General features: G+C 52.3%; 2 protein-coding genes across 2 annotated transcripts; one reads left to right on the top strand and one right to left on the bottom strand.

Annotated features, from left to right (window-relative positions):
• Positions 1–81: 81 nt before the first annotated feature.
• Positions 82–17308, bottom strand: BO79DRAFT_273250 (acetyl-CoA synthetase-like protein; the record flags this gene model as incomplete). Its single annotated transcript, XM_025687491.1, has 3 exons — positions 82–3492; positions 3557–16801; positions 16862–17308. 3 exons carry the CDS (start codon positions 17306–17308, stop codon positions 82–84), a joined length of 17103 nt encoding a protein of 5700 aa, XP_025536362.1.
• Positions 17309–21617: 4309 nt separating this feature from the next.
• Positions 21618–23620, top strand: BO79DRAFT_289825 (putative amino acid transporter). The gene is made up of 2 exons (XM_025688820.1): positions 21618–23189; positions 23252–23620. Exons 1-2 carry the CDS (start codon positions 21837–21839, stop codon positions 23309–23311), a joined length of 1413 nt encoding a protein of 470 aa, XP_025536363.1. The 5' UTR covers positions 21618–21836; the 3' UTR covers positions 23312–23620.
• The last annotated feature ends 1119 nt before the right edge of the window (positions 23621–24739 follow it).

The raw sequence follows: 24739 nt of genomic DNA on the forward strand, positions 1-24739 counted from the left end.
CATTTTCTGTTGAACATCTACTCAGGCCAATTGACTATTAAAAACCGTGGTAGGAAGCTGCTGAACTGAACAAAGAAGCAACTAATGCTTCAAAACGTCGAGAGCCAGACCCGTTGGGTTCTCCAGCAGGCGCACCACGACCTGCCCAAACAGATGTAGAGTCTGATCAGCTTGACTCTGATCCCACAGATGATCCGAAACATAAAGCTTAAGCTCAAGAGTGCCCTTCGAGAGGGGACTACAGACCACACGGGGATGATAATGAGGCAAGCGGAATACATATGTTTCATGGTCCGACTGGACCCCGGGCAGGCCGCTACCAGCAAATACATCAGGGATGTTCACGTAGTGAATCCCGGTACCTGGTTCTGTGTCTGCCGGCCATGAAGTACACTTTGCCACCAGATCGTCGTATTCAATAGTCTCGAAGGCCATGCTCTGGGTCTGTTGCTCGTGAACTGCGCGCAGGAGGTTTGACACGGTGCAGGCAGCTGGAAGAGTCACTCGGACTGGCACGTAATTAACACAGGCTCCCACAACTGCTTCGGCCTCCGGTAGCTCCAGATTGCGGCCGTTGACGAGCTGACCGAAGACGACGTCATCAGTACCGGTCATGTGCGCCAGGCAAAGCGCCCAAGCTGTCCTGACGACGGTGGCCATGGTGATCCCAGCTGGTGCCGGCGGGTGAAAGATCTCCGTGGTGCTCGTCGTAAGGCTTCCGCGCTTGTGGGACGGCGGCGAACCTGACGATGGTCCAGGAACAAGATAGGTCATGCTGGAACCTCGGAGCAAATCGCGCCAGAATTGGTATGCCTGTGAAGGAATGTCATAGATGCGACTGTACAAGTATTCCGGAAAGTCCACCGTCGTGGGACTTAGGATCATCCCCTGATATGCCCGGGCAATGTCTTCGAACAGGCGAGGAATGCTCAAGCCGTCATACTGAGCATGTGACAATCGGAGGGCCATTGAATCACGGGTGGGCCCCACCGTCAAGCGAAGCTGGGTGTGTAGCTGGCCGGGAGCAATGGGTATTGAGGAATCCTCGCGGCAACCAGATCCTGCTACATCTGCCGGATCCCCATCGGTAGTTTTGATTTCCACCGGTACGGTGGCGAGACCTAAGGTAACTTGAATTGTAGACCCGTCCCAAGGGATGAAGACCGTTCGCAGTATAGCATATTTGTTCAGAGCAACCTGCACAGCATGCTGAAGACGCTGACAATTGATCTTGCCGTGGAAATGGAAGATAAAGTACACTTTGTGTCGCGCCTCCAAGCTCTCTCGCTGGAAATAAGTAGTTGGCAGAATGTGTTCGATGGAGGCCGAATCCATCTTCCATTTATGGGCAATCTCCTTTGCATAACGCAGAAAGGGGCTGCGACTGCGTACTTTCTTGACACTTTGGTCTGACTGCGATGTCTCTCGCACCACAAGAGCTAGTCTAGTGAGCTGGGGTTGCTCAAAGATATCCTTTATTGTTAGCTTGAGACCGTCCTTGTACAGTCTTGCAATGAGAGTCATGGCTAGCACCGAATCCATTCCCAGCTGAAATAGGTCTTGATCTGGTGGAATCTGCCAGGGTTTCCTGGGGAGAATATTGGAGATATGATCCTGCAAGCGTGTCTCCATCAGGGTCAAAACCCAGGCTGCCCGGTTGGCATCCGGGGAGCTATATGCGTCGAGTTCCTTTTGGGACATATCACAGATACCCTTGCGGAGAAGCTTTCGATCGACCTTTCCTGTCACCGCTTTGGGCAGGTATGACAATGGGAGAAAAACAGAAGGAACCATGTAGGAAGGCAGTTTCTCATATAGAATCATTTTAGCCTCTTGGACCTTGCTTCGGAATGTATCCGAAGGGGGGTCCCAAATGAGACCTTGGGGTGGTGATTCATGAGCATGGCCGGGAATGAAAATACATGCCGCGAGAAACGGACCTATTTGTCGCTCCTTTTCGGGCTGGATGAGATCAATGGCCATTATGCAACCGGGGAAAGCTTGCTGAACTTGATGTTCAACTTCGCCCAGCTCCAACCGCTGGCCGTGTAGCTTCACCTGGTCATCCTTGCGCCCGACAAATATGAGTGACCCGTCAGCTGCAAACCGAACCAAATCACCAGTTCTGTAGACCCGAGTCGTACCCGGGGAGCGAAGGGCCTGCAGCCACTCAGGAGCCTCAATGAAGGCATCGGGAATAGGCCGAGGGTCGTACAAATAGCCCCGACCAACAATGGGCCCCTCAATGAGCAGCTCACCAACAGCACCGTCAGGGACAAGCTGTTCAGGGTCGTTCGGGCGTACAACCCACCCAACACTGGCATTTGGGATGCCGATGTTCCGCGCATCACAAGTCAGGGCTAGTGGCCTAGTTACACTCATAATTTGCGTACACTCCGCTGGCCCGTATGCGCTCAGGAGACAGACTTTGTCATGCCAGTCATCAATATCCCTTGTGGTAACCGCTTCCCCGCCAAGAACCAGAGTCTCGAGATACAAAAGTTCGCTAGGGTTAAGCAGACGGGCGACGGTTGGCGTCAAAAACATCCAATTAACCTTCATACGATTCGTAGCGGAGGCCAGATTACCCATACGTTCACTTTCCGAGGGAATACATAGGCAACCCCCTGACATCAATGCGGCCATGACATCGAGCACTGCCGCATCCCAGGCATGGGAGGCAAATTGTAGAACACGCGATGTAGGTCCTAACTGGAAGCGGAGGGGAAGGGTCTTCCACGCAATGGCAAGGGAAGCATGCTCGATCACAGCCCCTTTGGGTGTTCCAGTCGAGCCAGAAGTGAATACAATGTATGCGGCGCTGTTTTCCCCAACATAGACCGTCTCAGCCAGTGAGGGATCAATCTGTCGAGCCCACGGGCCGTCAACATCGATTTGCAATACTATTGAGCACAGGCTGCTTGCTTTGAAGCGGGTACTCTTATTTGAAATTGCCATTGATGCGCCAGTCTGCCTTGCAATGATTTGCAACCGAGTAGCTGGATGGGTGGCATCCAGAAGGACTAGACATGCCCCAGCTTTCCAGACTGCCAGCATAGCCACCGGGACCCAGCGGCTCTTTTCCAGGCATACCAGAATCGGGTCCTCCGGTCTAACTCCATAGGCAAGGATCTCTTGCGCGAATCCTGACGAGAGCTTATCAAGTTGCTCGTAGGTGAATTCGCCATCCCAGGCACAGACGGCCGGTGAAAGTGGTTGGTCTGCGCATCGCTGACTGATGCTTTCGTATACCATTTGATTTGCCGAAGCTGGTGGGAATGGCTGCCTCAAATGCATCCGCTGTACCTGACCCATATCCAGAACATCTATGCTGCCAATATTGGCCGTGGGCCACTTCAAGACCTCGCATAGGACTTTTCGAAACATCAAACATAGATCATGGGCCCGGGAAGCATTGACCATAGATGTTTGGTATGAAAGGTGCAAATCCATGCGGCCTGATGTTTTGGAAACGGTCAAAGCCAACGCATACTGAGGGTTTTGGTGAGCTCAGTCAGTCGCCACGTGCACTGTGTAGGAATACGGGACTACATACCTCTGTCTCCCCTTGTCCATCGATACCAACCAACGATAAGCAGGGATTATTAGCATCGTCCCTACGGTCTCCAGGCTCAACAATAGTTATCACTGTGTTAAATAGTGATTGTGTACTGGGCATAGCAGAGTGCAATATCTGTCCTAGTGAGACGTAAGCATGCTCCATGCAGGACATGAATTGAACAGTGTAACCCTGTAGTGTGGATAGCACTGATGAATCCCTGGAGAGTTGGATTTGGCTCGGCAGCATGTTGATCATTGGACCAACAATTTCATCCACATGAGGAACGGGGACCTGCCGCGCGGAGGTGACATATCCAAAGCACACATTGTCCGTTCTGGTATATTGTTGCAGTACAATGGCCCAGACCACATGCAAGATGGCGGTGAGGCTCAGACAATGAGTCTCACACAATTGATCGAGAGCCTTCGGAGGGCCCAAGTCAAGCGACACGAAGTCGACTGTTGCCTTTGGCTCCGATACGTCTATCATTGTCGCCGTAGAGTCGCAGAGGCACGGAAAGAGGCATGGTTGCACGCCCTCCAGGTATTTTCTCCAGTAGCCCAGAGATATCTCTTGTTTTCCCCTTGCCCGTAGATAGGTAATGTAATCCCGATAGTCAGGTAATGAAGAGGGTAAATTGTCGTAGTATGCTTTGAGGAGGTCTTGTTCGATGACTCGCAGCGACACTCCATCCAGAAGAGCATGACTTATGTGCAATTCAATCCAGAACTGCTCATCAGGCTCTTGGTGAATGATTAGAGTTGGCAAAGGACGATGCAGATCTTGTGTACCAGGTATTTTGTGGTTGTTTGTACTGCTACGGTTGCCGTCAGCCGCAATTATGATATTATCTCTTGCATTGGCGAGCACGATCTGGTGGAACCCTCTCCCCGGTATACAGAGAAAAACGGACCGCAAGGCTCCATGGCGCTTGACCACCGCATGCCACGCCCTCACCAATTGCTGACAGTCAACCTTGGGTGCACCCCGGCCTTGAACCACCTCAAAGCGATAGACCTGCTGATAGAGGCTGGAGTTGCGTGCATTGCTGATGAGCATGCCCTGCTGCACGTGGGAGCAGGGGTATATATCTTGTATCTCTCCTTCATATCCGGGCGGAAGGGCCTGACTTATCTCGTCGAGCTGGCTATCAGTGTAATCAGCAAGATGCAAATCCCCCAGAGCCCTGGAGTGCTCATCTTCAGGTAGCAGCCGCTGGATTGGGCCTAGAAAATCATCTTGGCTATTGATATCGGAGGATATGTTCACCGGGACCGAATGACCCTCAAATGATGCTGCCAACCGCGAAATTGTTCGGTGACGGAAGATATCCTGAACGGATACTGGTAGGCCAGCCTCGTTGCACTGTGCCGCGAGCTGCATACTGCTGATTGAATTGCCGCCTACACGAAAGAAGCTTTCATGAATGCCAAGCTTCTGAGGGGAAATCCTCAAAACGCGGGACCAGATCTCATGAAGAGTAACTTCTAAATCTGTGGTAGGTTCTGTTGTGGCTGTGGAACGATAGGCTGTACGATCCTGAATGGACAAAGAAGCAACCAAGGTTCGCAGACGAACCCGATCTACCTTGCCATTAGTATTGAATGGTATTCGTGCCACCGGCACGAACAGCGTCGGGATCATATAAGGTGGGATGCGATCCTGAAGAAGTGCTTCCGCGAGTTGAACATCGTTGAGGAAATCTGTGGTTGTTGGGAGCAAGATGTTTGATTCAGGCGCTGGAAAGCCCGACCCAGTCGAGACGATGAGGGCAACGAGGGAGCTAGTATCAGCATCGTCATATTTTACCATATCAACAACTACCTGGGCGGCACTTGGGAAACATAGCCGGACGTGATGTTCCACCTCGGCGAGCTCAATCCGCTGCCCATTTAACTTGATTTGTGAGTCCTTACGACCAACGTAATGCAGAGAACCGTCGTAGTTATATCGAGCGATATCTCCTGTGCGGTAGATTCTCGTGTGAACTGAAACCCCGCGAGAGGAGCGGAGCCAGTGAGGCGGTGTTGATGGAAATGCATCTTCTGTGCGTCGGGTGTCTTTCGCATATCCGACACCAACAACAGGCCCTTCGACCAGGAGTTCTCCTTCGGCGCCAATTGGCAAGACAGAGTTGATATCATCCGGGTCTACGATCCAAAAGTTGCCACCGACCGGGTATCCGATATTGTTAGGATCGGTCCCAAGTCTTACACTTGGGTTGACTGAGCACACAACACTACACTCCGCTGGGCCGTAGGCATTTATGAGATTGACTCGAGTAGCCCACATGTCAATTATTTCTTGCTGCAATGGTTCGCCCGCAGATACCAAAGTCTGGATGGACGGAGAATTGTCCGGAGAAAGTAAGGAGATGACAGATGCCGGCGCAATTAGCCAATCGATCTTCATGGTGGCCAGAGTGGACACCAGTCGGTTGTCACGGTCATACGGGGATGGGACACAGACGCAACCTCCTACAACTAGCGGAAGCAGTTGTTCTAGCAAGTGCGCATCGAACCCGTAGCTGGAGAACTGGAGAACCCGAGATGATTCCCGAAGTTTAAACTGATCGATCAGCGCCCTTGCACTGGCAACGAATCCTCCATGATGAACCAATGCCAGCTTAGGACGGCCGGTAGTCCCAGACGTAGCAATAGCGTACATGAGGTCATCCGATTGTACAGGATTATCAGTTGATAGGTGTTTCTCGTCAACTGCGGTGAGATGAGCCTCACTGATAGGGATGATCTCAACCTGGAGCGCTTGTTGCAACGATTCTGTGAGGTGGGGAGGACCGAGGAGCAGGGTGACATCCAGAATCTGACAGGTCTCTCGATGGCGATTGATGGGGTGAGAGGGCTCTAGCATCACGAGGGCCCCTCCGGCCATCAGAACTGCCAGCTGGGCGACAACGGTCCAACATGACTTCTCGAAATAGAGAGCAACAAAACGGTTCTTGTGAACATTGTATGACTGTAGCTTTACAGCCAGATATTCTGTGTACGAATACAGCTCTCCGTAGGTGAGTCTTCCGTCCCATGCCTGAACGGCTACAGCATCGGGTTGTAGCTGGCATCGACGCCGTATCATGTCATGCACAAATATTTGATCTTGGTGCTTTCGGGTAGGGAGAGTGAGCGTATTCCACCGTTGCAATTCTGCGGCATCGCCGGGGTTCAGCATACTGAGGGAGGCTATCGGAGACCCCACCGGGGCTTTTTGCAGCTCGCCGAAGATATGCTTAACTTGCAACAGAACATGTTGCATCTGTGCGGGTGCCAATACTTCAGGGTCATACACGGCTATCAGGCCGATAGACGTCGGGGAAGAGTTAGAGGGGAGTTGGAAGATAAGGGTCAACGCAACGCTGCTAAAGTGCGTCAACTTGGCCACACTCTGGCGGCTTTCAGCCCAATCCAGCTTGCCCTCCATCGGTTCGGGTTGGATAACCAGAAGGGTCTGAAAGCGACACGCGCTGGCGGATGATGGCCCCAGCTGCCGAATCTGCTGCAACCCAATGTATTCATACTTGGACTGCTCTGTAAAGCTCCGCTGTAATTGCTGCAGAAATGTCTTGACATCCAGCTTTTTCTGGATGTGTATACGTCGGGGCAGTGTAGCCAGCGTAGGCCCTAACAGTCGATCAATTCCTGGAACAGGAGCAGCTCGACCAGAGGTGGTGATCCCGAACCCTATTTCGTTCGCGTTCAAGTAGCAACTCGCAGTTAACGCCCAAGATGCCTGTATCATAGTTGCAAGGGTTATTTCACTTCCATCCTGCGCCGGGCTCACTGAGACTCGGTCTTGCAAGATAGCCTGCGGGTTTGGAACGTATGCCCCGTCCGGCAAACGTGGAAATGCCGGAGCTTCTGTCTTCGCTTCCAGCTCCTGTTTCCAGAACGCGTGGCACTCATCCACCGACTTAGCTACATGGGAAACAAAGACGTTGAAACCTGGGGTTGGGTCATGGGGCCAGTTTGGATCGTGGTATTGCTTATTGACCTCCTCGAGAAGCAAGGGCAGGGACCATCCATCGTACAATGCGTGATGTACCGAAAGCAGGAGACGATCAGGTAATGTTGATCGAGCGGATTGTAGAAGGACCAGATGAATCAATGGGGTTCCAATACCCATAGTGCGCTGGAAATGCATTAGCTCATCATCAGAGATTTCATCCGCTTGTTCCACGGTCCATGATAATGGGCCTTTTACTACCACCTGGAACAATTCGCCAGTATGCTCTTGCATGATTCGCGTGCGGAGGATAGCATGGATAGCGGCTGTCTTGTGCCAGGCCATGTTCAAGAGTGTCAAATCCACATCGGCGGTCAAATCAAAAGCTTCCAGCGCCTGATAGGTGCCGGGTTTCTGTACTGTTGACGCTATGAGAGCCTCTTGGAGTGGGGTACAAGGATAGATATCCTCTATATCACCTTGGGTGATGCTGCACTGGCGAGTAGCCGTGTCGATCAGGTCTGATGTCCTCCGTCCGCTTCCTACCAGACTAAAAGGGTCTGGAGATGGAGCCGACACACCTTTGGAGGGTACGGCAAGACTCGCCATTTCAGATAGCGTTGGATGAGCGAAAATATCTGGCACAGCTATTATCCACCCCTCACGTCGCGCTAATCCGGCCAACTTCATCGCTCGAACGGAGTCGCCGCCAAGGTGGAAGAAATGGCTAGTTCTGGCGATAATCTCGGCATGAACGCAGAGTACCTCGCACCACAGGCGCTGCCAGGTGCGCTCCTCAGCTGTCTCTACGGGTGCATGCGTTGAATCGGTACTGAGCGGGTGATACGGCAGCAGCTGCTCGGTCGTCCACCCTTCAACCAACTGCCGCAGCCGGTTCCGATCGGCCTTGCCGGTCGATGTTTGAGGAACATGGGATACCGGGAAGAACATGGTAGGGACCATGTATGAGGGAAGACGCTTACAGAGTTGCTGCTGTAACTCAGCTATGAGCCGCTTAACTGGCTCATTGAGGGTGCATATAATGTCGACCTCGACGGTCGACTGTGAACCCATGGTCAAGAATACAGCGAGCTGCACCGAACGCCCTGGAGATGAGTGGTGGAACAGGGCCTCGGCAATTGCCTGGCTGCCTGCAGGGAGTATCTCGTTGACATGGTGCTCAACTTCCGCCAGGTCAACCCGTTGTCCACGGATTTTGACTTGTTTATCCTTGCGCCCAATGTAGCGTAGCCAGCCTGGCTGGTTAGGTACATACTGCACCAGGTCTCCGGAGCGGAAGAGCCGACCAGGCTCAGCGGGGCCGCGAAACTCCTGCAACCAGTCTGGGGGTTTGATATAGGATGCATGCGTCTGTTCCGGCTCGTCAAAGTAGCCCCGAGTTACAACTGGACCTTCGATGAGGAGCTCGCCCACCGCACCAATTGGGGCAAGCTGGCTTGGATTGCCAGGGACCGTGACCCAGCCCGAGGCGCCAACCATAGCACCAAAGAGACCGGGCACAAACTGGTCTGTGGGAGCTAGATGAACAGCGGCACACTGGGTGGCTTCCGCGGAGCCGTACATGCTGAACAAGCGTACATGAGAGGCCCAGCGGTCGAACATAGCCGCGGGCATCACTTCACCGCCGATGGCGAGGGTTTGCATACTCGGAATGTCACTCGGGTGTAGCGCATTTACCACCGAAGGGGTCAAGATGGAAAAATTGACCTGGTATTTCCGCATGACACCGGGTAAATCTGACAGCCGTGCAGACTCTGATGGAATACACAGACAACCACCGTGCATCCAGGGTGTCAGAACCTCGTAGATGCTCACGTCAAATGCATAGCTAGAGAAATGTAACGTTCTGATTTCTGGGGTGATGGCCAAGAAAGCACTGTAGTGATTAATATCGGTAGCGCAATTTCCATGTTCAACCATAATGCCTTTAGGATTTCCAGTGCTGCCGGAAGTAAAGAGAAGAAATGCGAGGTCAGTCGAGTGCACAATTGGCCAGGCAATGTCCTTTGCGACGCGTGGGATGGTATCCAATGATTCAACGTCGAGAAGAGGTATCGGCATTGTATCTGCCTCCCACAACCGATATTCCGATGATGCCATAGCCATTGAGGGCCGTGCTTGGCGTATTAGCTGAGCAAGGCGGGCCTGTGGGAGGAATGGGTCAATGTTGACACAAACACCTCCTGACCGAAGCACTGCCAGCATTGCCACTACCGATATCAGGGAGCGATCAAAAAGCAAAATCACCCGAGAACCCTGTTTCAGTCCGCAGGTCAACAGATGCTGCCCTAGCCTGCCCGAAAAGTAATCTAGTTCCGCATATGTCAAGGTTCCATCCCACGATTCCACAGCGCGTCTGTCGGGCGTGGTCTCCGCCTGGGAGAGTACAAGATGATGAAGTGTATGGGGGTAGGCAAGTGGAAGGTTGCCGTTCCATTGTCGTAGTGAGCACCAATCTTGGGGCGTTATTGTCCCGATATCGCTAAGCCTAGGGTTGGAATTAGTTGGCGCACACATCTGGTTCACGATATGGGAGAATTGGCTCAGCAGCCGATCTGCGGCCGCCGGCGGTACAACTTGCGGATCGAACTGAATAGTTACGCCAATCGTTTGGTTTGCTGTCGAGGGGGTGCACACAATGACCAAGGCGTAGTTGAGAAATGCCGCATAGTCCGCAAGCTGATCACGCAGTATCATCACGTCCAAAGAGGCCTGGCTATGCTCGTCATGTTGAATGACCAACTGTGACCGAAAGTCGCAGGCAGCCCTTGTTTCATGGCTGAGCTCTCGGATCCTTTGCAAACCTGCCTGCTCGAAGGGAATCGTTCGCCGTGAATGATCTTGCACATTACGAAGAGCGTCGAGGAGTAGATCATCACGACATATTCGCGTGCGGAATGGAACAGTGGCCATAGTAGGGCCAGTTATGAAGTTAATCCCAGGAACAGGACGCGCTCGACCGCTGACAGTGATGCCAACGACTACATCCTCAGTATCCGTATAATATGAGACTAGCAGAGCCCATGCCAGCCTCATTACCGTCGAGAGGGTAAATTTGGATAGGTGTGGTGCCCGTGAAAATGGGATCTCCTTCTCGACGCTTGCTGTAGGGTTAGGGACAAACCCAGGCTCGGGCAGCTCTGGGAATACCGAGGTCTCAAGTCCATGGAATTCTGTGCGCCAGAATTCCTCTACCTCCTGAGAATTTTGAGAGACCAGGGAGTGAATAAACGGTGTAAATTTAGCAGGGGCCAGCCGTTCATTTTTATATGCCCTTTGCACCTGGTCAAACAGTCTGGTTAGGGAGACACCGTCGTATATGGCGTGATGTAAAGAGACCCCTATAAAGGTCTGTCCCTGGGCTGAGCTGAGTACGCTGAAATGAGACAATGTAGTTCCCAGTCCCATGTTCATTTCCGACCCCTTCTTGCGCCATTCATCGATGGTCTCATATCTTTGCCATACAATCGGAGCAGCGGCTGGCATCAGGACCACCTGGAAGGTACCGTGCGGATGAACGTGAATGATTCGGGTGCGGAGGATGGCATTGGCAGCGACTGTTGCTTGCCATGCACTTTTCAATTTATTTATTTCAACATCGCGTCCGAGCTCGAATAGGCACTGACGAGCGTACTTGCCAGCTTCCCGACTAGCAAGAGCCATTAAGCCTTCCTGAAAGGCGGTGCACGGATACATATCCTCCAAGTCATTCATTGACAGAGCACATTGCTCTACAGCGGATGAGGTAATCTCTGATTCATAGCCCCAAGGCAGAAGGCTAAAGGGCGGAATCTCGGAGGCCATCTCATCATTGGCAGCGGTGGCCACCGCTGCCAGCTCACCCACCCTGGGATGCTGAAAAACATCACTGACAGTGATTGCCATATTCTGTAGCCTCGCCGTGGCCACCAACTCCATGGCTCCAACAGAATCACCCCCAAGTTGGAAAAAGTGACTGTCAGAAAATATCTTCCCGGGGGGCATTCGTAGGACGTTCGCAAAAGTCAACTGTAGCTGTTTCTCTTTTTCGGTCAGTAGGGCCTGACGATGGGATTCATCAGCATCAGAAGTCCCCAGGGTCTCTCTGGGAATCAGGGTAGCTAGTTGTCGCAGTCTGCGTCGATCAACCTTTCCAGATTTGGTCATTGGAATACCCTGCACCCTCAGAAACACCGACGGGACCATCCAGTTTGGCAGTTCGTCCTGAAGGTGGGAACAAGCTTTGTCGATGTCATGCTGATATACACTGTTGTTATCATCATCGAACGATCCGGCTATCTCACATACTGTCTCGGCGTTGTCTGTGACATCTGGAGAGCTGATAGATATAAAGCCAACTAGTACTGCACGACCGATTGGGGGATTCCAAACGACAGCTTCAACGACGATGGCGCCAGCCCACGAAAGGTAGCTCCGGAGTCGAGATTCCACTTCGCCCAGTTCCAGTCGCTGACCCCTGATCTTGACTTGCAGGTCCTTGCGCCCGATAAATCGTACCGACCCGTCCTCTGTATATTGGACCAGGTCACCGGTACGATACAGCCGAGGTGGGTTGGACACGTCGATGGTCCGAAATTGGGATATCCATCGAGTCAGAGGAATAAACGGTGAGGATAAGTCATCGCGGTGCTCTGTATCGTGTAGATAGCCTCGACCGACAGCTGTTCCTTCTATGACGAGCTCTCCTACGGCACCAACCGGGACCAACCGCTGAACATTTTCTGGGTCAACGATCCAGGGCGAGATGGACGAGAATGGCTTGCCCAAACAGTTTGGATCTTCCGCCGGGACGATAGTGGAAAGGCCAATCGGCGTGCATTCAGCCGGGCTATATGCGCTGATGAGGGTCGCCGAACCTTGCCAGGTTGTGAAATCATAAGACATGATGGCCTCTCCCCCAAGGACCAGAGTTCGAAGAATGGGGAGCCTGGGAGGATCCAGTAACCGAGACACTGTCGGGGTCATGATTGCCCATGTCACTCCAAGGTCCGCCATGACCTTCGGCAGGTTGTTTAAACGGTCATGCTCCGATGGAATACAAACACAGGCCCCCACTACCATAGGGACCATAATTTCGATGATACTGACGTCAAAGGCATATGATGCAAAATGAAGAGACCGATCGCTTGGTCGCAAATCCAACCGCTGAGGACAATCCTTAATTGTTGCAGCCAGATTCCCGTGTGTGATAACGACGCCTTTGGGCTTTCCCGTCGAGCCGGATGTGAACACGGCATAACATGCATTTTGACAGAGTGTGTCAGGGTTTTCAAACTTCGAGTCACCTGGTAGATCATCCAATTCAGAACACACACCTTCCTCCACTACCAGCAAAGGACGCTCGCACTCGGATGCCTTTTCAACATGTGTGGGTGTCGTGATCACCAAAGTTGCTTTCAGGGCGTCACAAATCTCGCGCAAGCGATATGTCGGATGCGACGAGTCCATCAGACAAAATGCACCCCCGGCTTTAGCGACAGCGAGCACCGATACCAACGTCCATTTGCAGCGGTCAAAACAGATACCGACAAAAACTTCAGGCCCGACGCCATGGACCATAAGCCTTTTAGCTAATTTCGAGGAGAGACAGTCAAGGTCCCGATAGCTCAAAGCACCATCCCAGGCCCAGGCTGCCAAGGCATCTGGCTGCTCGTCACATCGAGCCTTGATCAGATCGTGCACCCGCGCCGGTACAGCTTCCGGGGGAGACCCATTCCATTCGAGGATCTTCTGCATATCTCGGGTAGTACATGGATCAAGGTTTCCGATTGCCTCGCCTGAAGATGCAGCACGGAGAATCTGCGAAACTGTCATAGACAGAGTATCTGCCAGGGCAGATGCTTGCACCTTGGACATCATATGGCTCCAGTACCTGATGCAGCACGAGACGGAAGGCCAAGAAGTCACTTCAACTTGGAGGTCATACTCGGTTGGCCCGTACCAGGAGACCAGCTGTAGCGAATCTAGGGAGCCTGCCGCAATGTCTAAGCGGTCAACAAAACTCATGGTGGTGTTGAAGAGAGGGCCACTGCTACTGTCCAGGGAATGTTGAATCTCTGCAATGGATACTTGTCGGTGTGGCAATTCTTCAAGGAATAGCTCTTGAATCCATCGAAGCGCTTCCATCACTCCCTTATCTGGGTTCAACTTCAAACAGAACGGCAGTGTATTAATTAGTGGCCCGACCAGGTCTTCGACTCCCGGTAAAGGAACATCTCTCAGTGCTGTCACCGAACCGTAACAGACACAGCGAGACCCAGTATATGCGCTTAGCACCACTGACCAGGCAAGCTTGAACACTGTGGCCACAGTGACATCCATATTCTTGCAGAATGACCGCAGACGGTCACTCACCGGCGCTAGAGGGAGTTCGACACTGCAAAGGTTCGACCGAGCGTCCTCGAACGGACCCTGCTGCAGGCGGGGAAATACACACGGCTCCGCGTTGAATAGACGGCTCTTCCAGTGACTGAGACTCTCCTCTGACTGGCATGCAAAAATATACTGAGCATAATCGGCGTATGACACACTGTTAGATTCAGGCAGGTCGCCCTGTGCAACATATTCGGTCCCATCCAGATAGCAACGCCTCAGATCCCGGATAATGATCCCCAGGGATATCATGTCTACTTGAGCATGATGGACATCGATTGCACAATATAGCCGGTCGCCGGTAGCCTGATAAATTTTGAATCGAGGAATCCACTGCAGGGGCTGTCCAGAGGTCAGAGATGGATGCGTGTCGGGCCTTAGTCCAGGTTCCTCATAGAGCACTTCGACATCCTGAGGCTCTACGTGGTCCTTTTTTAGCGTGATTTGCAAGGCCAAGGAGCTGCTCCCAGCTGGGCTCTCCGCAAAGAAAGTGCGTAGCATGGGATGGCGACGGCAAACGTGCGCCCATGCACGGCACATTCGATCAATATCTCGTCCCGCAGGGGCGTCGAGAACTTCCCACACAATACGATTATGGTAGTGGGCCGGTTTCCGGATGTGCCCCAATAGGATTCCTTGTTGGATTGGGGAGCAGGCGGATATGGATTCGATGTGCTCCGCTTCGATTCCTTCCCATAAGTCGAGCGGAAGTTTAGCGTCGACAGGGACATGTCCCGGAGGCGACATTTTGTTGACAGGAGTAAATTTGGCCACCGACGCGATGCTGCTCAGTTTGGCAACAGTCTTGTTCTCCATGATCTGCTCGACCGTCAGGCCAATACCTAGCTTACGACTCAAGCTCACCAGCTTCATCGCGGCGAGCGAATCTCCTCCCAGACGTATGAAGCTCTGGTGAACCCCAAACCCACCAGCACTGATTCCTAATACCTCGGCAAAAAGGCCATGGATCTCTCGCTCTATGTGAGTGCTGGGAGGTGTTGAATTATTCGTTATGGATTGGTAGCACCGCAACTCGTCACGAGTATGCTGTTGGATCAGATCACGCAACCGACGACGGTCTGCTTTACCCGTCAATGTGACCGGAAAGCGCTGCAAAGGAATGTAGACACTGGGATGCATATGCGCTGGTAGGGAGGATTGTAGGCCCCGTGTTAACTGCGCTATGTCGGCCCGGAAACGATCGGAGGGAATAGCAAACAGAGAAGTCTCATCTGACGGAGTGGCTTCTGGCTCCTCAGATATATAGCAATCGGAACAGATAAACACAGCCAGCATGGGTGTCCCCACTCCTCCCTTTGGGACATCTATCTCTGCAATCACGCGGGTGGGTGCAGGACATAGTTGACGCACATGGGATTCGACTTCTCCCAGATCCAAGCGTTGCCCGCGGATCTTGACTTGCGTAGCCTTCCGGCCAACGTATTGCATGCTGCCGCCCATCGTATAGCGGAAGAGGTCACCGGTCTTATACATCCGAATTGGCTTACCCCCGTCCTGGGGATATCGGAAAGATTTTCTCCAGTCGGGACCTTCAAAAAATGCATCCGCAGTGGCTGTTGGATTGTCCAGGTATTCGCGAGCAAGCCCGGGGCTCTCAACGACCAATTCCCCGACAGTACCCACCGCTGCGAGTTTATGATGACTGTCGGGATCAACAATCCAGTGACGAACCCGACTTGTAGGCGCAAATTCTATTGCATATGATTGTCCGTGAAGTTCCGTGAGGCAGTTCAGCGCTGTCCCTTCACTGGACGCATATCCGAACCACATTTGCACCTTTCGCACCCAGCCCTTGATATCCCCTGCATCCAATGCCTCTCCGCCTAGCCCAAGTGTCTGGAGATTCGATGGCGGCGTATTAGTGTTCAGCCGTCGCAGTACTGACGGAGTCAACACGGCCCAGGTAATCTGCATCTCCTCCATCACGGCGAAGAGATTGTTCAGCCTGTCATGGTCCGAGGGGATACAAAGTGTCCCGCCATTACTCAGGCACCAATATATTTCATAGATGGCCATGACGTAACTGTAGGTAGCAAATTGCAGCACACGTGAGTTAGGCCCCAGAGATGCCGCTACATCGTCATGAGGAAGTTGGGCCATCGCACGGTGATCGATAACACAGCCTTTGGGCTGCCCCGTACTGCCGGAGGTGAAGAGAATATAGGCGGGAGTGTCTGCAGCCGGAGTTATGCACGTTGCGGGAGGGATTAAGGTATGCACCTTGCTCCATATGCCCCTGCTAATCGGGATGACACGGTCAACCAGTTGCTGACCCCGAGCGCAATGCGCCTCGGATGCCACAATTACGAAGGCTTTCACACAGCGCACTATATATCGCAGTCTCTCCTGCGGATGGGATGGCTCCAGGGGTACGAATGCTGCTCCAGCTTTTAGGATGGCCAGTTGGGTAATGACGACCCATTGGCTGTGGTCCAGGAGCATAGGCACCATGACACCCGGGCCAACACCGAGATGGCACAGATACTCTGCGAGATGTGTGCTGCGTGTCTCAAGATCCCTGTAGGAGAGACAGCCATCCCAGGCGATTATAGCTTGCGCGTCAGGGCTCTGCTTACTGTGTTTTCGAATAGTATCCAAAATGGAAGAGAAAGTGTCGCCCTCAGCAGGCCAGATGTTACGGTGGTTCCACTCTTGTAGCATTTGCGAATGCTGGGGATTAAAATAATTGATATCCCTGAGTGTCTGGTTCGGCTTGTCCAGAACTTCAGAAGTGACTTGAGCGATGGTGTCTGCGACATACTGAGCCTGCTGTGGGGACAGTAATGTCCCTTTAGCTAGGAGATAGAGGTGACGGGTATCGGCGTCCACTTCTTCTAAAACCAAGCAGGCATCCACCGCGTGCTGCAACTCTCACGGTGTCAGTATCCATAATCAAGGACTTTCAAAGTGCGAGCGTCTGCCACTTACCATCGCTCTGGTTCGCCAGTGCTTATCGCAGTCAGGGGCCTGGTCAAGGCTGCACAGCTTGAATACAAAGACACCAGTGTTCATCTCCCAGTTCAAGCCCACCGTGCTGATGCCGGTGATGTTTTGCTGCTGTCTCCAGATACCTTCTGGGGTCTCATGTGACGAGATGCCAATTCGATAGCCCAGCTCATCCAAGGCAGAGGAAGCTGAGCTCATGCTCCCCGCCTTGAAGCACAGCCAGTCCGACTCGATGTATTGGCGGAGAACAATGGCCCAGATGCTGCGCAACAGCAGAGCCAGATCAATTCCCTCTTGTTTGATGATTTTCAGAAGGTTTGTGAGGATGTCCGGTGAGATCTCTCGGGTATGGAATTTCGTGTTACCGCCAGCGCTCGGGGGGACCAGCGTGGGAAATAACCCACCAGGGTGATTTTCTAAACTCCTCATCGTTTCTTTCTCCATCCTAGTCGTCTCTGCTGCTGCTGCTGCTGCTGCTTCTTCGTCTTCTATAAACTATTGTGATCTGCTTGACTGGGTTGAGGTAAGTCTGGGGTATGGCAGGAGAATGACCGAATGAGCCCAGGGCAGACATATAAGTTCCATGTAACATTGGTCGAGTCATGCACCCAGATGCGGCCTTTAAGGTTCCATCCCTTGCATTCTGATCCAATATTCACTGCATGTGCCGCACGTCAGATTTGAGCCTTACTATACCGGGCCAACTTTTTGGATGAATCTCCCAGACCCACTGGCGGAGGAAATAGTAATTGAGATATCTCTATATTGCTTTTTCCTGGCACCTGATACAGTAAGTGACAGCTCCAACTAGCATCTTAAACAAGTGTAACGAAACAAGCAAACACGTTTAGCGGTGAATGTGTGCCTGCAATAGAATATGGATACTCAAAAAGGTGACTGCAGATAGATCTTGGGGAATTGTGACATTTGTGGCCAAGGGAGTAAGGATTTTGAAGAATGCCCGAGTGTCACCACTGTAGTAGGCGTTGTTACTCCCACGGGGTTAACATGTAGCCTGGATGGTTCATCCTTCATCGCAGGGTACGAAGACAACTAGCTGCATAGTACCTGACTCCGAAATATGCCTTGACGGGAGAATCATGGGATCTCAATTGCGGCTTGCGGCCGGAAGCAGCCTCTACGTTGTCTGACACTTGTCCCGAGACCATTGTTTATTAAATGGCTGAACGTCGATTCAACGAGGTCTGACGGTCTGAACTGGAGGGATATTCGTATTGACGTTTAATGTCGGCCAGATAAGACCGACAAGAGGAAATTCCTTGTTGAATTGCAGTTCACTCTACTTTTTATTTTTTCATTATGTTCCGGCGGATCACCAAAAAGCTTCAGAGCGGCATTCCTAAATGCCGAATCGAAGTCGCAGGGTGTGATAATGGCTAGGAATAAATCGACTAGACGTCAATCCTGCGAGGATGCAGGATTGATACCCCCGTGAGAGCATCCTATGGAACGGGTTGCCTTGCGGGTCAACATTACTTTGGCCGCCCTGATAACCAGGCTACCTGGAGATGGTGGTGTCGCCCCCCCCCCCCCCAAACTTGTACAAAGTAGCAGGCATCGGAGATTACGATCGGCCTCGGAGTTTTATCTCCGCGCTCGGATGTCCATGGATTTGAGGACATTGATACAGCACTGCGCGACTTGGACTGTAATAAAGAGGTCCTACCGATGAGGCATTTTGTTCTGTGCGGGTGATCCAGGGTAGAATGATGAAAACGATCCGCATAATGGCGACAGAGGCGATGTTGCATTCTGTCCGCGGTAAATTCCCGTCTGACATAAAATCAATGGCAAAAGGCACAAGAGACTGGACAACAGTCTAGAACCGGTCTATGCTCATCCATCAGGCGATCACCGGGACGGCAGGGACTCACCTATTGCAGTGAACCCAGGGCCATAGAATTGGGGTCACTACCACAAGTTGGCTGGAACCTTCACCGCCAAAGCTTGTTCGAGGCCAATCGAACCGGACGCAGAGACAAGTAATGGTGCGTGAAGAGCGACAATTCCATATGGTCTGGGGTATGAATAGCGCATCTGCCGTCACGGAGGTACACTCTTTCACCACCGGGCAGGCAGCGGGAGCTCCTGCATCAGACTAGGCACATTTCTTTTATGTAATTAAGAGCGAATACCGGCTCCACACACTTCCCAACAGCATTCAGGCCGGTGCCCATCCCTGCCCTTCTTGTTATCCGTCCGACGTCAGAGTCTGGCGTATCGACTCAATGGGGGGAGAGTTCCAAGGCCAGAGAGGATCGTGATACGAACTGCCGGCGTACGAATCTCCACACGAGGAGAATCCGGGGGATGAATAAATGGCGCCCCCGCATTGGAGGTGAGCCCGGCCTGTCCATAGAGATTAGAGAAGGATATCTGTTAGGTAATAGCGGGGATGGAAAGGCAGCAGCATGGTCCATCTTCTGCTCCGACCGACAATCGCGGACAGTAGCGTAGAGGTGCACGTTTTCCCGGGAGAATGGAATGATGGCATCCCAACGCAATGACCGATCTGAGCTAAGCTTTGCCAGAAGAGGGCGCCCTCTGAACCTGGGGAACCCGAGGCTCGAGGGGAAACGACGCGACTTGGCGGGGCGGTCGCAGGGCAAATGCGGACATCGAGAAGAAGCTCATACTGAGATGAGAGACGCGAGGATAGTGATAGGTTTCACGACTGCATGTATCTCTGGGAGAGAGGGAGAGAAGAGACAGGACAATTAAGCAGGTGGTCGCGATAGATTGCACGCAAATTGCGGAGTCTTGGGGGGGAAGAGGGGGAAGAGGGGGAAGAGGGAGGAGTAAGAGAGGAGGGAGACGAAAAAGGGAAAGTTTGGAAACTTCGGGCGGGCGGGACAAAGTTCACACGTCGGATCCGGGCTGGTCCCAAAGGAGGTTAGCGCATTTCAGCCAGCAGCAGTTGGAGTAAGTAAAGTTAGTTTGTGTTGTTTGTTTCGGAGGAAGGTTGCCTTGCCTGAGGATGGTTTGGTTCTCCAACAATCAATCAACAAACACCACTACAGTACCACCTCCAACGCGGAATAAACTGCCTCACTTTTGACTTCCTGCCTGACTGCCCAGAAGGGTGAACAACATCCCGGTCGGAGATGAATGATGGTCGCGGGTGACGCGGATGGTGTTGAGACAAAGATCAGCAGATAGACTAACTACTTACTACGTACTCCTTCGTACTCTGTTTAATTATGAGATAGGCAGATAGATAGATAGGTCGGCATGTTGGTCAAACCCGAGAGTCACAATACTTAGTACTGTAGACTAGTATCTCTCGGCCCGGGTCACCCATCAGGTCACCATGAGTAAAACCGAGAGCTAATAATTAAAGAAAGAGAGAAGGAGGGTGTGAGACGAGCGGGATAAGATAAGCGCCGGGATCAGCCAAGGACCTGGTGGAACTAGACTAGTTTAGGTAGTATGTCTCCAACAACTCGCTGTAATTACTGCTGTTTCGGTGCTCACACGTCCGCCCGGATTCAGTGTGTGAGCGATAGCAATTGGTCATCAACCTTGATAAGGCCTGCCAAGTGGTGGCTTCACTTGCCGCATTCGTCAGGCTTCTAGAAGATTAATCATCTCCACCTCGTCAGGAAAAAGGTTACGCCGGTGTTTCTTGGGTTGTTTCTGATGTTGCAGGTCAGCGTCGCTTCCACCGTTGCCTGTTCCCGAGTCAGAACCCGACCCTCTCTCTCTCTTTCTCTCTCATCTTCCTCCGCCCGGTGAGGTGTGCCCATGGGTGTGTGTGTGCCTGCCAATCCTCTCTCGTGCTGCTGTCCCTTGTGTTCCCCATCCTCGGGACAGTGCATCCCGCCAAGTAGTAGGATAAGTACACGCTTATGGATACCTCCTTACATCCCCATACATAAAGATACAGCGTTCAGCCCGTTCAGCCTCACGGCTGACCCGGGTGCAAATAAACTTCGCGCCGGACACCCCGAACGTAGTAAGAGGACGGCGTCGATCGGGAACGACGGAGAGGGAGGGAGGGCGGAGGAGGAGGAGCACTAGACTTACTTAGTTACTACTTACTGCAAGCGCGGCCAGCTGCCACGGGCTAATCATCGGTCCTCGAGTCTGGGGGAAAATGCAGGCTAACGTGAATAGCCTTTTTAGCCTTTTCAGTCCGGTTGGGTTGGACCAGAGTGACCACCGGTTACTTGTCCGCAATGGGAACTAGAGTCGGGGTCAACTCTAACCCCAAACGGGTAAGGTCTGAAGTTCCAACGTCACCCTGGGGCTTAACCCCTGGTGGGCGCTAGTCCATTTCCGGATGCCTAGACGGGCTAGGCACTAATATATGGAACCTCATTGGTGCAATTGTAGAAGTGGCGGGAGCTTGGTCCCCACGTGGAGAGCAGATAAACTGGCAAACCTTAGCAACCGCCACTCTATCTCATTACCAAATCGTTTCCACTTTTTTTGGTGGTCACTTTCTGGTTTCTCCATCGTCTGATGGCCACCACAAAACTACGAAACTGGTTGAAATGTTCTTTTTTGCTCCATTCTCGTTGGTCTGTTCCCCTTCGTTTATCAGCTCCTCTGCGGCGGTGCCCGGATTCATCCGACCCTCTCTCTACCTACTCGCGCTCTCACTCTTGGTGCTCAGTCTGGGCGGACGGTTCTGTGCCTGCGGTGAATTTCCGTCCCGCTCCCATTCAAAACCCTCCCTCTTCCCTCTTGTTCCTCTCTCTTCTCCAGACTCACACACCTCTCTCTTCTTCCTCCTCCTCCTCCTCCTCCTCCTCCTCCCCCTCTCCCCGAAACCCTCACCCCAAGGCAATCGGTGTGTGACAGGGCACTGTGTGTTTACTCACTCTACCCTCCTTCACCCAACCGCCACTACCACTAGCTCACCTCTGCCCTCTCACACTACCTTCCACTACACTCTATCTTATACATATATAACAATAACAACGTGATCATCATGGGTTACGGTGACGAGATCTCCGGTACGGACAACAAGTCCCAGAATGTCATGGGGGGTGAGAAGTATGGTGGTGCCGCCCAGTTTGACGGCGACCTGGTGGAGAAGATGAGCGAGGGCGAGCGGAACATCTACGAGGCCGGTATCGAAAAATATAACCGTCTGGGATGGAAGCGCCTGACGGTCGTGCTGATCGTCGAGGCCATTGCGCTGGGAAGTTTGTCCATTCCCGGCAGTTTCGCTACCCTCGGTATGGTGGCCGGTGTCATCTTGACCGTGGGACTAGGTTTTGTCGCCATCTACACCAGTTACGTCGTCGGTCAGGTTAAGCTGAAGTTCCCCGACGTTGCCCACTACCCCGAGGCGGGACGTCTGATGTTCGGCCGGGTGGGTTACGAGATTGTCTACGTGATGCTGGGTCTGCAATTGCTCTTCCTGACGGGCTCGCACTGTCTGACGGGTACCATCGCCTTCATTAACATTACCGAAAGCGGCGTCTGCTCCGTCGTGTTCGCTGTTGTCTCCGCCATCATCCTGCTGCTCTTCGCCGTGCCCCCCAGTTTCGCTGAGATGGCCATTCTGGGCTACGTCGACTTTGTCTCCATCATTGCTGCCATCCTGATTACCATGATCGCCACGGGCATCACGGCCTCCGACTCCACGGCTGGTCTTTCCGGGGTCAACTGGTCCGCTTGGCCCAAGGAAGGCATCACCTTCACCGACGCCTTCATTGCCGTTACCAACATCGTCTTCGCCTACAGTTTCGCCATGTGCCAGTTCTCCTTCATGGATGAGATGCACACCCCTAAGGATTACGTCAAGTCCATCTGGGCCCTGGGTCTCATTGAAATTGTTATCTACACGCTGACGGGTGCGCTGATCTACGCCTTTGTTGGTCAGGATGTGCAGAGCCCCGCTCTGTTGTCCGCGGGCAGCATGGTCAAGCGTGTGGCCTTTGGCATTGCGCTGCCTGTTATCTTCATCAGTGGCTCCATCAACACGGTGGTGCTGGGTCGCATGATCCACGGGCGGATCTTCAAGAACTCGACCATCCGCTTCATCAACACCAAGATGGGCTGGATCACCTGGCTGGCGCTGATCACCGTCATCACCTGGGTGGCGTTTGTGATCGCCGAGGTTATCCCCTTCTTCTCGGATTTGCTGTCCATCTCCTCCTCGCTCTTCATCTCGGGCTTCACATTCTACTTCCCCGCGCTGATGTGGTTCTTGCTGGTGCGCGAGGGCAAGTGGAACACGCCCAAGAACCTGATGCTGGGGGCCCTGAACCTGTGCTGTTTGATTATTGGTCTGGTGACGCTGGGGGCTGGTACCTATGCCAGTGTCGACGACATTGTAAGAGCCCTCTTCCTCCCTTCCCTATTTGTGAATTCTATGCTAATATTTCCTGTGCTTAGATTCTCAACTACCGCAGCGGATCCGTGCGTGGTGTGTTCACTTGCGCCGCTCCGGAGTAAAGCATTTCTTGTGTGATTAATTCGATGGGGAGGCGACTCCGACCGGGGCCAAACCTCCTCCCTTGCAAATACCCCCTCCACTGCATTTGCATTTGATGTACATATGACTCGATGGTTATGATTTTCTGTTGTGTGAATACATTTACGAGCGCCCTGTTGATACACGAGCGGGTCTTTTTTCTGTCATCTTTGCTCCTCATCATTTGCCCTGAACACTCTCAATATTCTCTGCACCAGCACTATACCTCCCCATGTTCTTTTTGATCTTATTCAATTTTTCTTTCCCAGCGATAGATCAAGACCCTGTTCGCAATAGAGTTCTACATTATCATCATCTTACTTTCTTCTATTTGTATACAGCTTGATTAAGCCTCGTATTAGGGAGATAAGCCTTGTGGTGGCGTTGGATTGCCCACTGGATCGAGTCCAGGTTCAAGGTTTGGGGCGAATGTCCGGATGACGCGGGGAGGGCGGAGGTCCATGCCCACCGCAGGCGACATTGCAACGTCACAACCACGATCCCTATCCGGAGGAACCGATCGAACAGAAGTGGAAGCATACTTGTAAGCACGCCATCGGATCATTATTTCCGCTGATGTTGCGATGGGATGGATCCAGTGGGGGTCCCGAGTGGTATGTATCTCCAGTGTCCACTCCAACCTATGTCATGATGTAGTGGATGTGTGATTGCCGCTGAGGTGAGATGGGCTGATACCACCGAGAATACTACTTGCTACTTTACTACTGTGTGATAGATCGACATGATGATGGTGACACTTGCATTTTTACTACTGGATAATGCAGCACTGCTATCTCAGTCTCACTGCATGATGGTTTGGTGGTGTTCGTTGTTTCCCAACTATGATCATCAGTGTGTACCCTAAGTCATCATGGGATGAATATATAATGGTACTTAAGTGGTAGTAGTTTTCCTGTCAGTGGCAATAACCAGCCACCACTTTAGCCACCAGTGGATAATGACTCCCCTGCGATATATAAGGCGTCCAGTTAAGCTTCCACTATCCCTATCGTGGATGATGGCTTTTCTCACTAGTTAGATCATACCATCATTCTGATTAATGTTTATCTGCCGACCAGTTGCCGAGAAATCAGTCATCAACATCCATCATGTGACTTGTGCATGCACCACCTGAGTCATTCTACAATAAGTATAAATAATTATGCACAATGCATGACTGATTAAATTAATAACAAATAACTGAAGTCTCTCCTATTCTTTGCTTCTTGCTCTCCTTTTCCTCTCCACCTTCCACAGGCATCAATATATTCCAAGTAGCTACGGGTCTTCGGATCTACTTCTAACCTCCTATAAATACCCTGAAATATATAGCCCTATATGGACACCGCGCCTGTAACTACAAATGCCTACACAAACAAGTATAGGTTTCACCTCCCAATATGAGATCC

Source organism: Aspergillus costaricaensis (genome assembly GCF_003184835.1).
Source record: "Aspergillus costaricaensis CBS 115574 unplaced genomic scaffold BO79scaffold_31, whole genome shotgun sequence".
In the NCBI taxonomy this organism is placed as follows: Eukaryota; Fungi; Ascomycota; class Eurotiomycetes; order Eurotiales; family Aspergillaceae; genus Aspergillus; species Aspergillus costaricensis.

Bases quoted from the DNA above. Each gene is read 5' to 3' on its own strand.
- BO79DRAFT_289825 (XM_025688820.1), top strand. From the start codon at position 21,837: ATGGGTTACGGTGACGAGATCTCCGGTACGGACAACAAGTCCCAGAAT. The intron at 23,190-23,251 runs GTAAGAGCCCTC...TCCTGTGCTTAG, and splicing joins ATGCCAGTGTCGACGACATT to ATTCTCAACTACCGCAGCGG.